Below are 13,188 nucleotides of genomic sequence, written 5' to 3' on the forward strand. Positions count from 1 at the left end.
ATGAGATTGTTGCAAAAAAGTAATTAATGAAAGCCAAAAAGTGTATAATCCAAAATGGAATTGTAATTTATTGTCACTAATTAGTCAACATGCTATGCCCATCGTGTGCAATTGAGTGGCAAAGAATATGTTTTATTATTTTTCATTTCGTTTTTCCTCTTCATCTTCGAATTCTCTTCATCTTCGAATTAGTTGTAGACTATTTGTTGTTATATATGTGGAAATGTCTTCGTTTATCTATTCAATATACGGGATTGACCAATTGCGTTTATTGTATGAGTGAACCACCTGTCGCATATTATAACACACAACATCTGCATTTGTGTCAACATAAGCTTTTAAACATTCATATCTTTCTATTTTCTACGTGTCTCGGGAAAATAATCCGCTGCATCTAATTGTGCTGTGTTTTTCATTTGTCCACGCATACGACGTTCAAAACGGGAAGCGATGAGTTTGTTCAATTTTGCTATAATTTTCATCTTTGCTTCGTTCGGAAGCATTTATGGCGCAGATGAGTAAGTTAGATAATATAATATATTTTTTTATGAAAGCGTCTGCTATATGTATGTGTATATATTTTTCTGTTTTAAACGTTTGAAATTTCTACAGTGAAACTCGCACCGTCGCAAATAATTTAAGCGTGAAACTGGCCAGCGTTCTGAATGAAGCAGTAAACTATTCGACATTGTCCGACATCGTGGTAAGTTTTTTTGCCAGCATTTGTTCATTCAAACCGTTATAAATATATGACGTTTGTATATACGATTGAGAATACATTTTTCATTGCTTCATTATAAACTGTTTGCTAATATGAATTTATTGCAGAAAGATCTTGATGGGAAATCGCTCGCGAAGACGGCAATAGATAAGGATATTAGTAATTTAAAAATGTTATTCAAGAATCGAACATCCACAGCTGAGGTAGGTATTGTTTAAAATTTTGTTTCATTATTGCCACATATTGTAAAGCTTTGTACAAAACCATCCATATAATATATATATATTAATAAACCAGAGTTTCCAGAAGTTAGAAACCTTTATATGCACATGCAAAAAGCATTTACTTGGTGACTGAGAACAAAAAATAAATGACAATTTGTTTGAACCTGAAGTGGATTGCAGGAACTTTTGACAGGTGTTTAAAAGGGTCTCCCTCAACCAAGCTAGGAACCAAAAGGCAAAATGTATTTAATCAATTGGGATAATTTTTTGATGAAATACTTTGTAAAAAAGTATTTGCAAGCATACATTTCTCAGATTTAGAAGGTTTTAATTATATGCATATTCTGACTGAACAAGTATTATATATCCTTATAAATTCATATACGAAATTAAAGAGGGTGGGCAATTGGAAAATCACTTTCCAAAATATCTTTTAACACCAAAGTTTATATCGCTAAGGCATATCAAAAAGCAATAAAAAAACCTAATGTTTAAAAAGTTTCAGGTATCCAACCAGTGCATTAATTATCTTATAGAAATTGCTAGTGTAGACATCCCATTTTTGCAATGATACATCAGGGTGCTCACCCTAGCTGCCCTAGGGCGCATGCATCTCCAATATACTCATGAATAAAAAGATTTATGTATGGGACTTTCCGACACCACTTTTTTTGAAACCATACACTAGACGCACTCTATAAACCTACTTTGCAAAATTTTTGCAAGACAACTGTTATAACTGAATTATATTAGTTTTCTAACCAACTTAATGATTTTTATTTTAAACAATATGAGAATGTTGGGGGGGCAAGTGGGGAATGGTGGGAGGGAGGCAAGTGAGGACAGCAAAGGATGCATGTGTTTTTTCAAATGGGCTATGTCTGCTATGACTAGGGCGAAGAAAGCGGAATGGCAGGAGTAATAGGAAAGAAGGCTAGTAAAGAATTGTGTGAACCCTCAATTTGATGATAACAACTTGATGACATTGTAAATAGGGCAGGGAATGTGTATATCTTGTTTCTTTCCTCCTGGTCTGACATCTGCCATGAAGAAATACTAATTGTCTTGTCTTATGGCATACTTGCTAGCAAATATCAATGACAATGAATCAAATGATGCATTCTAATTAATGACACTATTGTGTTATTGTGGTATCATCATGTGACATTTCGCTGATTATTGCTTAACAATATTACAAGAAGCAACATACAATTCCATATACTAAATATAATAAATAAATACTCACTAGAGCCATTTTCATCCATTCATGCATGGATCCACATCTTATTCAATTCCCCATTTGTCCACATAGCATTTATAACAAATACTAGCTGTTCATGCAGCATAGTTTTAAAGACTATATAGCTACTCGTTTGTGTTAGTCCAGTAAAATGCAATTGTTTTGGGTATCACTGTCCTCAAGTATACCTTTAGTTTTCGTCATATAGTTTTCGTTGTAGATAGTTAAGTTGCAGATACGATGTAAAATCAGTTTGATTTTTGTTAATTCATAAACCCTTTGCATAAGCCCTTAGATATGGGTCATGTGAGACATATAAATAGGTTGAAGGGGCGACTGGGGCGTTATCAAGTATCAAAAAGGTGCCACGAAACGTCTTTTTGACGCAGAGGATGGCATGAAAACAAAGTATTTTATTATTGTAGGACATGGCAAAATATGCTGAGCTGGTTTACAAAAACCACACTATAAAGACAGATTTAGGCGAGAGATGTGAGTACTAATAGAAATTAGGGACTAAGAATTTGTCTAGCAATTTGTCTAGCAATTGATGTTACTAAGACACCGAAAGTGAAGGCCAACAATCCCATCATCTCAAAAAGCCAGAGGTGTTGAGTAACATTAATGCATGTAGTCTGGTGAATGAATTTGACAATTGCGTATATTGACAATATTGAGTAGACGGTGTCAGGTCGTTTCGTACTCTTGTCATTTCGTACCCATATCCCTGGTCGTTTCGTACTCTAATTGATGGTCGTTTCGTACCCCGATTTTAGTCGTTTCGTACTCAAACGCTATATGACTGCTTTTATTGCAATCAGTTCAGTTTTCATTAAAAGCGTTGATAAAAACCACTTTCTTTGTTGACTTGAAACTCTGTATTGCAACATTTAAGTTTTTCATTCGGCAGTTCAAATTTATCGTTTGAAAATGGTCCGAAAGTCTACACGCACACTTAAGCGCAAATGGCCATGTGGTACTTGCAGTCTGCAATGCAATGACAATTCGATCTTTTGCGAAGGATGCCGAATGCATGTGGTGCCATTCTTGTTGTGAGAACCTGTCTCCGAGAGATTTAAAAATTTTACAAGACCTAACCGAAGATTATCTGTGTTCGTCTTGTACGCGTGTTGGACTGTTGGCGATGTCTTTGATTTCCAAAACGCGCTCCAAAGTGCGACACGTGTTGGGAGGCTAGAAACGGTGCTGCTAAAGTTGAATGTATTTTGGTCGTCGTGGAATACCGTTCTACAGGCTAATTGAGCTATTTCATAAGGAAGCCTTGCTTGTAGAACTTAACATTCAGTTAGTTTCTGAAGGAAATGTAACCCGGTGTACAAAGATCTTTGTGTCAATAGTTAGTGTTCAGTTGTATAAGTAAAAAATAAACGGACAGATCACGGATATATTTTTCGGCAGTTGAAATGAGCTTAAATAAATATATTCGTCTTCTTGTTTTTGCAAAGCTAGCTCATTAAGTCCCTCATGTGTAAAGTTCGAAACGACCTTGTCTGGGTACGAAACGACCATGTCTGGGTACGAAACGACCATGTCTGGGTACGAAACGACCAGGCCTGGGTACGAAACGGCAGAAGTACGAAATGACAAGAGTACGAAACGACCATAAACCGAGTAGACAGAGTAGTCGAAAATTACTTGTCCACTACTGACTACAACTGACTACTCGGTACTGGCACTAGTGTCGCTGGGGCCGAATTCCACCATATTAGGCCAAGTTTATTACCACATATTTGATTAAATAACGTTGGTTCGTTTTCTTACAGTACGAGTACTTTAATGCAATGGAAGGGAACGAGTCCATGTTGGGAGAGACCGATGGATTTTCTGTCCGTGTCACTTTGCAAACAAGCGCTGTCCAAACTCCAACTGACCTCTACCAATATAGTATGTTAGAACTCTAGTTCAAATAGCGAAGCATTTGCATGGCATTCGCAATGTTGCTGTGAGATACTCTTTATGTTTAAAGATCTATTGTTTTGTGCACTCAGCTTCAGGCAGGTTTGAAAAGAGATCAAAATCATAGAACAATCGTTTCCCAACATTTTTACTTTTAGGGTATTTTTGCCTGTCTGAACTGGGAATCAAATGCATGTTTTTTAGTTTTCATAAAACTGGCGAAGAATAAGTATAATATGATATATATACAATTTACACTTTACCCACCAAATTTAGCTTTTTCCAATAGTATATTTTTCATGCCAATTATCATGTGTTCACTTTAGAAAATCTATACTTGGTTTTCTTTGTTTTTGGAAGCACTAATTTTGTTTTGACGTAATTTATTTAGTCAATCTGTCTGACAACCGTGATCTTATCTTTTTCCCTTTATTTAAGCTGTTAAAATTTTGAACTCGATTGACTGGACGAAGGAACTAGATACGAAATTTAAGGAAAATTATAACAATCAAAAGATGAAAGCATGGCAGTATATTGGCTTGTCCAATGGAGTCTATCGCTGGTATCCTGGTACGATCAGTTCTAGTCGATTGTAGTAGACCTATATTCAACAACAAGAAGTCTGTTGCTATTTACGCAAAAACGAGGCTTGTCAAATTTCCCCCCCCAAAATATATTCACAGAGTATAACGGGTGTATAAAATTATTAAATTTTAGGAACTTCTTGGCGTAATGCCAGTGCGCATTTACAGTATTTCGACGTACGTAAGAGATCATGGTAAGTTTTAGAAACTCTTAGTGTGGCAAAAAAATTTAAGAGGATTAGATGCGACAGTGACAAACAACGATATCCTCTTCAGGTTATTTGTAAGTGGGACAAGAACTAGAACAATAACCAAAGCAATACATTCAAGATGGCGTCGCGAAAAAGCGTATATATTTCGGACGCGCCGGCAAAATAGAAATGAAAATTTTGTCCTTCATCCTAATGCAGCAGACTTTTACGGAAAGTCACCGACATACGTATCTCTAATATAGAATGGTGCTTTTGTATTAAATGAAACCCTCTCTATATTCAGGTATATTGATGGTGCGAGTTAAAAGACATGGTCATTATTCTTGATCTGTAAGTAATTCACGTTGATGACTCGAAAAACTAATTCGTTCATTGTGCATAAAAAATGAAAATGTTTATTATATTCTGTCTGTGTGTTTGTTCGATGTTTACAAGTGTGTTGTGAATAATTAGCCTATATACGTTGTGCTAAATTTATCTGCATGGCCAAGGAAGGGACTGATGGTGCCTTTATAGTGGTTGTACGTGCTGAAGAAGCTATCGTCGAAAGTGCGTATGGAAGAAAGTCGAGTTAATAAAATAGTGTTTTTTCTCAATATTTGTATAATTTAGGAGTGGAAGTGTTATTGGTAACCGATTGTCAATTATGAGATCAGCCGTTGTACAATTACTGGATACTTTGCAAGAAAACGATTTCGTCACCATTGTTTCTGTAAGGGGGTACTCCGATATACAATTGATGTTTTGTATTTATATATTAATGTGCGCGTCAATTCTTCCCGAATGTCGACGACATTCAAGTGTCTGTTATCAAATTAAAAAAAGTTTTTGTTTTTTAGTTCAACAAAAATGCTCGTTATTTAAAGGACTGCTGGAAGCATTTAGTACAAGCCACGGAGAGAAATAAGAAGGTATATATAACAAAAAGAAATTAAGCTTTAAATCTTTATTTCATGTTCAAAGGGATGTGGGGAAAAGTTATTTTTGTGAAGATTTGTATAAAGAGTGAGTTTAAAAGATGGTATAACCATGCATTATGTCTGGCTTGGGCAACCTTTGCGTCCTGCCTGAAAAGCAGCAAAATCGAAACAGCCGATGAATGTCGGCAGACGCAAAGTGAAGGACGAAAGGTTATTCTGTAGTTCCTTATTTTAGGTGTGTTTCATATATATTTTGTCCTTTGTTTGCTGAGTTTTGCATATGTCATTTTAAGATATTAAAAGCTGCAGTGATGGATGATTCTGTCAAGGGAAAAAATGTTGCTAACGTTGACAAAGGGTTTAAACTGGCGTTTACAGCTCTTGAGGTTTGTTGCATGCATATTTTTTGCTATTCAGCAGTGATCCGTTCATCTAGTTCGTCTAAATATTTATGGGCCTTGACGAATAACTGCTATTATTATTAATTATAATAAATGTATGCGAGATGCCGGGAGGAAGAAAAAGTAAATTAAATTCCTCGTTCACACAATTTTTTTTGCGGAGACAGAACAAATTCAGGAATAACTGTTGTGAAGTTCTAAGAACTGTGTTGTTTATTGTATGTTTGCAGGAGGCACGTGAAATGAAGTCTGGAAGAACTTCGAACTGCACTCAGACAATTGCATTTTTTACCGATGGTGTTGAAGGTGACACAGTTGCTGAAGATGTTTTGATAAATATAACAGCGAAAAAAAAGTAAGTTGTTTGTACAATAATGCAGTGTACAATATTCATACGAGGGGTTTGTACTGAAGATAAACCAACTATAAGGAGAAGATTCTATATTAACAACTGCAAGGTTTTGGCCTGTCAGTTAGAGATGGAGGTAACCAGGAAAGTTACCATTGTATATTTAGGTTCGAGTGTTCACTTACTTGGTTGGTCGTGAAAACGGAAGTCCTTTTGAAGCAGTAAAGTGGATTGCTTGTAATAACAATGGTAAATCATTGCAATTATCGATTGTGATCATGGCTAGAAGCTGAACATGAGCAAGTGGTGAATTTAAAGAAGAAACATGTATGCTCGCGTTTGATTCATCTCTTTTATTCCCTTTCAGGGTTTTTTTACAGGATTGAAACGTTGAGTGATGTTCGTGAAAACATTGTGGTAAGCAAATAATTATCCTCGTGTTGCACAGATTTCTTCAGTGGGATGTTTTTTTTCCTGCAAGGATTTGATTGAAATGACTTATTATATTCAAGTGTCAATGTAATGATCTATGTGGATGTACTATATAAAGTATAAATATCGAGGTGACTATTGATTTTCCTGCATTCTTATTGGTCAAGATTCACTTTCTCTGAAGCATGAATATTGGCTTGAGCATGAATATTGGCTTGTAACCACCTCGCCTATATATATATATACATACATATACATATTTACAAATGAGTATTATTATAGATAACGTAAACGCTTAGATGACGATAACATTGATTATTCTTTCATTTCTTTGGTTTATTTTTCATTGACTTACGTCTACTCTTTTTTTGTTAGAAATACGTGACAGTTTTAAGTCGTTCAAGAGATGAGAAGGCCAAATGGACACCAATGTATTCGGACGCTCAGGTTTGTTGCCTCTGTTATTTTTATCAGTACTGACTTCAGGAATTTATAGATAAGGCTTTCTGGCTTTTACACCAAGGTGCGTTACCCAGGGTATATAGGAAGCGACCCTCGTAAGCATATATACTCGTTCATGCAGCATCTGGGTCCAAGGTTTATATGGTTTATTTTTTCCCCAACGTTCATACATATGTTATATTTTACAATGTTTTATTTTATTATATAGGGACTTGGTATGACGTCGGCTCTTGTACTTCCTATTTTTGATCAGAGAAAGGTAGGCATAATCCTAAAAAACCTAAAAGTGAGTTTATGAAATCATTGATTTAAAACTTGCTCATGCCTAATAAATGTTACAAATTTATTAATAAATCAACTACTATAGTTGCACTTTTTACATAAAAGCATTAACGGCGCAAACAAAATTATGTTAATTGAAACATTTTTTCATTCCCAGTTATAATTCATTTATTTTAATAATGTTCTGTTTATGTTCATTCATTTTTTAAACACTTCATTTTAATTTCATTACATGTACTTCATCCCTAGAAACTTGTTGGTGTGCTTGGCTCTGATGTTCGTTTAGATGAGATTTTAGCCATGTTTCCGGAGCCACATGTGAGAATTATTTCTGAGTTATTATTTTTGAGTTATATTTGCGCAAGTTTCGCATCACCAGAAGTCAGTTGTATCGTGGTTGTCATAAAAGACTGTAGTTAAGGACAGAATTGGCCAATCAAAGTTGTGTATTTCTGAGTTAACTATAGGATTTAACTATGCAAAATGTAAGGGGTTTTTTTTAAAGGGTCTTAATTCCGAGTGGAATTATACACAACTCAAGCCAGGAACAGTTGAAAAAAGTCCTCCGATAGAAATCGACTGGAATCAACCTGTCCCTGGCTTGAATTGAGTTGTGTATGTTTCCACCCGAAGTTAAGGCCGTTTAAAAAACCCCTACATCGGGTGAAGTGCCACAAAATCATAACTGATTTTCCCTCACCTATGCAAAATGTAGTTAAAGAGTTTCATACAACCGGCCCCAGGAGACTCCCAACTCGTTCCCAACCTATCGACGTAAGGCACACAACTTTGTTAATTAATAAACAAAATACTTTAATTTTAAACTTTGTATAGCTGGGTGCTGGCGGTTATCCATTTGCAATAACTAACAATGGATTGGTTTTCTTCCATCCACTATTAAATAAAGAGGTACGATGTAGATAAGAAACAACTTTATTATAATACGTTAACGTTCAGTTATATATTGATCATGCAAAGTTTCAAATGACACAACAAAAAAGTGACGTTAACCTGAGAATCAGGTCTCAGACCTTTATATTTCTGGCCTTCCATTCCTGTTTGGCGTACTGATGTATTCATCATAACAATATTTCTGTTTAAATAGGAGGAAACCACATTGAAGGATCGTATCAGTGTTTACTTATCTGAGGTCATGCCCCACTTTGATGATCCCGACAGAGATCAGAAGGTAAGTGGGCGACTATATATATGTGAAAAATATGGGAAAATTTTGATTAGAGGTCATTTATGTTTCGGATTGTTGAAGATATCTACAGTTTTGAACAGCCGTACTGAGTCGTACATTACACTCAAAAGAGTGTAATACTGATCCCCCGGGAAATAAACTTTTTCAGAACGGTAATTACGTGACAACATTTTAACATCACAAGGTTTTAGATTTAGAACCACCTTAAATGAAATGGATTTCAAGTTTTACTCTCACGAGCTACGTGCGAAGATGCAAAACATCCTTCTTCAACACATGTATGAAATAAAATTTTTATTTTGACCAAGAAATGTGGTAATAAGCCATGACACGAGAACGAGGCTGAGGGGCCAAGACCGCGAGCCTCGTTCCCGCGTTATGGCTTATTCCATACTTATTAGTAAAAATTAAAAATTATTTTTCATGCACGGGTTATAGAATGATGTTTTGCATCTTTGCACATAGCTTAATGTGAAAGTAAAACATGAAATCCATCTCATTTACAGTGGTTCTAAGTTTAAAACGACAATGTTGTAACGTAATTACCGAAAAGGTCTATTAGGTGAATTTTTTATTAAACTTGACAACGCTGAAATCAACGTTCACTAATCCTATTTTGTAAAGCAAGTTGAGTATTTACTTGTTATTTCTTGATGGCTTTATAATTCCGTTGAGGTGCAACAGGAACTAATCTTGCTGTTGATCTTAATTAAGCTTGCGAAAGAGATGATAGACGGAAAGAAAAACGACTTGGGGTATTCAAGATCTCTTGTCTTGGCGAAGTATGATGATAAGGTATAAAATGCTTCGTGGAGCCGGATATTTCTCAATTTTCCAATAATATTTTTTGTTGGAAACAGAAAACTTCCCAAACAGAAACATTCAAAACAGAAAAAAATCATGTTAGAGATCTATATGATGTATGATGTATGTGTGTACTGTGTACATTCGCAAAGGATCATTTGTGTTGACTTGCAGGGTTTTGGGCAAGTGAAATGGAAAGTTTTTACCTTTTTTAGTTTCGTATTGTAAAAAGAAAATTGAATTATTCATACGAACACATCAGCGGCACCTCCTTCAGGTATATAAACTAGCACCTCGTTCAGGTTATATATAGCACCTCGTTCAGGTATATAAAGTAGCACCTCGTTCAGGTATATAAAGTAGCACCTCGTTCAGGTATATAAAGTAGCACCTCGTTCAGGTATATAAAGTAGCACCTCGTTCAGGTATATAAAGTAGCACCTCGTTCAGGTATATAAAGTAGCACCTCGTTCAGGTATATATATCGTTCAGGTATATAAAGTAGCACCTCGTTCAGGTATATATATCGTTCAGGTATATAAAGTAGCACCTCGTTCAGGTATATAAAGTAGGACCTCGTTCAGGTATATATATCGTTCAGGTATATAAAGTAGCACCTCGTTCAGGTATATATATATAGCACCTCGTTCAGGTATATAAAGTAGCACCTCGTTCAGGTATATATATAGCACCTCGTTCAGGTATATAAAGTAGCACCTCGTTCAGGTATATCGTTCAGGTATATAAAGTAGCACCTCGTTCAGGTATATATATATATATATATATAATATATATATATATATATATATATATAATATATTATATATATATATTTTTTTTTTTTTTGTTGAGCGACAAAGTCAAGACGAGTCAGAGGTCGGTTGTAGCTATGAAAGCCGGATAGCGCTATATCCACCGGATAGTGATTTTTTCAACCCTTCTAAAAATGCTTGAATCGCAATAAAATTTCAGCTTTGTAAATTGTAACCAACTATTGTTAAAGAGAATCCTCAATTTAGAAATACTAAGATTTAATCAAAGTTATACCCAACAACGCGCGATTTTAAAGCGATTGAAAAAATCACTATCCGGTGATTAGCGCTATCCGGCTTTCATACAACCGGCCCCATGTTAATATTCGGCGGGAATCACCTGGAGTCCCTGAAACTACCTAGCTGTTAATATGCATTCATTAGAGCAAAATGAGGACAAATTGCATTCAACCGTAACTTTAAATATCTTGACATAATATGAATATTTATTTACTGCCAGTCTATGTGGTTCATGTTATTTGATCAGTTGGCGAGACTATAGGGAGATCCACTTATTTAGGAAGCTTACTTATTTCTAGTGCCTCTCTCCCTGGCCTGTTCTGAAAAGAATTATTCTTCTAAAACACGGTCTTTTAGAATACGGCCATAGTATATATTAATGAATTGTATTTCAAAATGAATTCTTATTGTAGTGTTGGTATAGCTATGACAGACTATGGATCTTCTGTAATCAGTGCACCACAAAGAAAGAACCAATATGAAAAAGGTAGTTAGTTACACATGTTTTTCATACAAAAACATAGTCCTGCATGAATAGGTTGTGTTGAACACTGTGCACCATAGCTGTTTCAGCCACCTGATGACCTCGATAAAAATAGGAGATTTGATAACAACAAGGATATGAGTAGATTTAGATTAGCACTATTATTTACACTGACAAATGTCAAGTGTATATAATTGTGCCTATATTCCCGCCTATATTCCCGCCTATATAGAAGGTGGGATGTTGCCATATATTAAACCACATTTTCATCTACTATAGCAAATTATTAAAGCTAGGGAGTGGAGTTCGTTTCGTTTTTCCATGTCTAGATATTAAGAAAGCGTCCGAAGCTTTACAACAAGCAGGAATTAATATTTCAGTTGGAAAAAACTGGTGAGTTTCTGAAAAACGTGTTCCATACTATACCATCGGTTGATAAAAGATAGTCTTATTGTTTTTTTGATGTGTGTATGCGTCACTATATATGCGATAATTGTAGCTACTTTCGGCGCGGGAAAAAAGTGAACGAAACTTTTCTCTTGCATGACAGTCATGCATAAATAATTATACTATGGCTTGGCTTTTACTTTGAATGATGTGCTATAATAGGTCGTCACGTAACTTATCTTTTTGTTGTACTCTTTGTGTTCCTTAACTTTTTATGCACTCGCGTTTTTGCCTGGTTTATTTAGTATAAAGTTTTGAAAAAAACAATTTCATCAGTTTCATGCATCTGATAATTTCAGGCCTTATTGCTCTGGACAAATAAACAACTGGACAGAGTTAAAAAACAGCCTGGAAAAGTCTGGTAAGACACAGGACTATACAGTTGCTTTGCATGTTATGAAAAAAACCCAATGAGACATATAGTGTTGTCTTAATGAGAGGGTTTAGTTGTCACTATTGCTACACAGAGCAAGATATTAAAGTATTTTACCCTGGGAGAGATAGGATAAATCATTTGAAAGAAACCTGTACATATATGATAGGACATTTGACGTCCTTATTTACATTGCTAAGTCATAAAAAGTGTGTATATTGTGTTTTTAAAAAAAAAATATAGAATGCGAAAAGAATACTGACTTGATCGACCATGTTATTTTCGACATCACTGAGCTTGGCCTTGGGTCTGCTTGGAAGCCAGGGGAAATAAGGTACAAATATTTTCTTGCAAAGAAATCTGAACTTGAAATGTGTATAGTGTACCTCCATTAAAACCCAAGCCTAGTTAGAATAGAATGGTACGAAATTATCGTTTAAATGATTGCAGGTCAGAATTTGAAATCTTGTCATTGTTAAAACATGGTTATTTTTTATTTTTTATTCGAGCGGGAGAAGCATTTGCAGAAGTAATTTAATTTTAGTCCTTGTTATTTCAGATTTCCTAAGATTTTCTCCTTACCTTTTTATAGTTCAGATAGGATTAAGGCTATTTTCATTGGAACAACATCAGGATTGACATTTTACAAGTAAGCTATGCATCCTCCACTATGATCTTGATTTTGATCATTGTTAAGACTTGTTCTCATATGTCACGGTGTCACCGACAGTCGGCGATGTATTGTTTGTGGTCGGTAACAAAAGACTTCATTCAACAGTATAAACACCGACAGTATATAGCCATCGCTGACCGTCGATGATTAAAAGATACTCTCTTTGTGAGCTACACAATTATAGAAGTACACTCTTGTACTATTGTACTATTACACCCTGTATTCGAACCAGGCCTTAATACCTTGCTGCTGTTGTAAAGACACACATTTAGTATTAGTTTCGAGGTGATTATTGATTTTCCTGCATTCTAATTGGTCAAAATTCGCTGTCTCTGAAGTGATACTCACTGGTCAGTGACGATAGCTTTTTGTTGTTGTTTTCAAAGAAGAAATTTGAAGTCATT

At 35.3% G+C, this 13,188-nt stretch overlaps 3 protein-coding genes across 3 annotated transcripts; all 3 read left to right on the top strand.

Annotated features, from left to right (window-relative positions):
* Positions 1-199: 199 nt before the first annotated feature.
* LOC114544110 lies at positions 200-2,688 on the top strand. The gene is made up of 4 exons (XM_028562842.1): positions 200-518; positions 613-703; positions 829-924; positions 2,611-2,688. Exons 1-4 carry the CDS (start codon positions 451-453, stop codon positions 2,686-2,688), a joined length of 333 nt encoding a protein of 110 aa, XP_028418643.1. The 5' UTR covers positions 200-450.
* A 1,262-nt stretch (positions 2,689-3,950) lies between these two features.
* LOC114544112 (voltage-dependent calcium channel subunit alpha-2/delta-2-like) lies at positions 3,951-5,203 on the top strand. Its single transcript, XM_028562843.1, has 4 exons — positions 3,951-4,090; positions 4,541-4,672; positions 4,820-4,880; positions 5,182-5,203. Exons 1-4 carry the CDS (start codon positions 3,988-3,990, stop codon positions 5,201-5,203), a joined length of 318 nt encoding a protein of 105 aa, XP_028418644.1. The 5' UTR covers positions 3,951-3,987.
* Positions 5,204-5,380: 177 nt separating this feature from the next.
* Positions 5,381-12,760, top strand: LOC114544113 (voltage-dependent calcium channel subunit alpha-2/delta-2-like; the record flags this gene model as incomplete). Its single annotated transcript, XM_028562844.1, has 20 exons — positions 5,381-5,451; positions 5,511-5,610; positions 5,738-5,809; positions 6,112-6,204; positions 6,450-6,466; positions 6,544-6,574; positions 6,736-6,817; positions 6,936-6,985; positions 7,376-7,447; positions 7,671-7,721; positions 7,994-8,062; positions 8,579-8,653; positions 8,850-8,933; positions 9,666-9,746; positions 9,971-10,032; positions 11,221-11,294; positions 11,621-11,684; positions 12,038-12,099; positions 12,355-12,445; positions 12,704-12,760. Coding segments are annotated over exons 1-20 (1,358 nt in total), but the record flags the coding sequence as incomplete, so codon positions are not given.
* Between the last annotated feature and the right edge of the window lie 428 nt (positions 12,761-13,188).

The sequence above is a fragment of the Dendronephthya gigantea genome, unplaced genomic scaffold (genome assembly GCF_004324835.1).
Source record: "Dendronephthya gigantea isolate DGI-Jeju-01 unplaced genomic scaffold, DenGig_1.0 000652F, whole genome shotgun sequence".
In the NCBI taxonomy this organism is placed as follows: Eukaryota; Metazoa; Cnidaria; class Anthozoa; order Malacalcyonacea; family Nephtheidae; genus Dendronephthya; species Dendronephthya gigantea.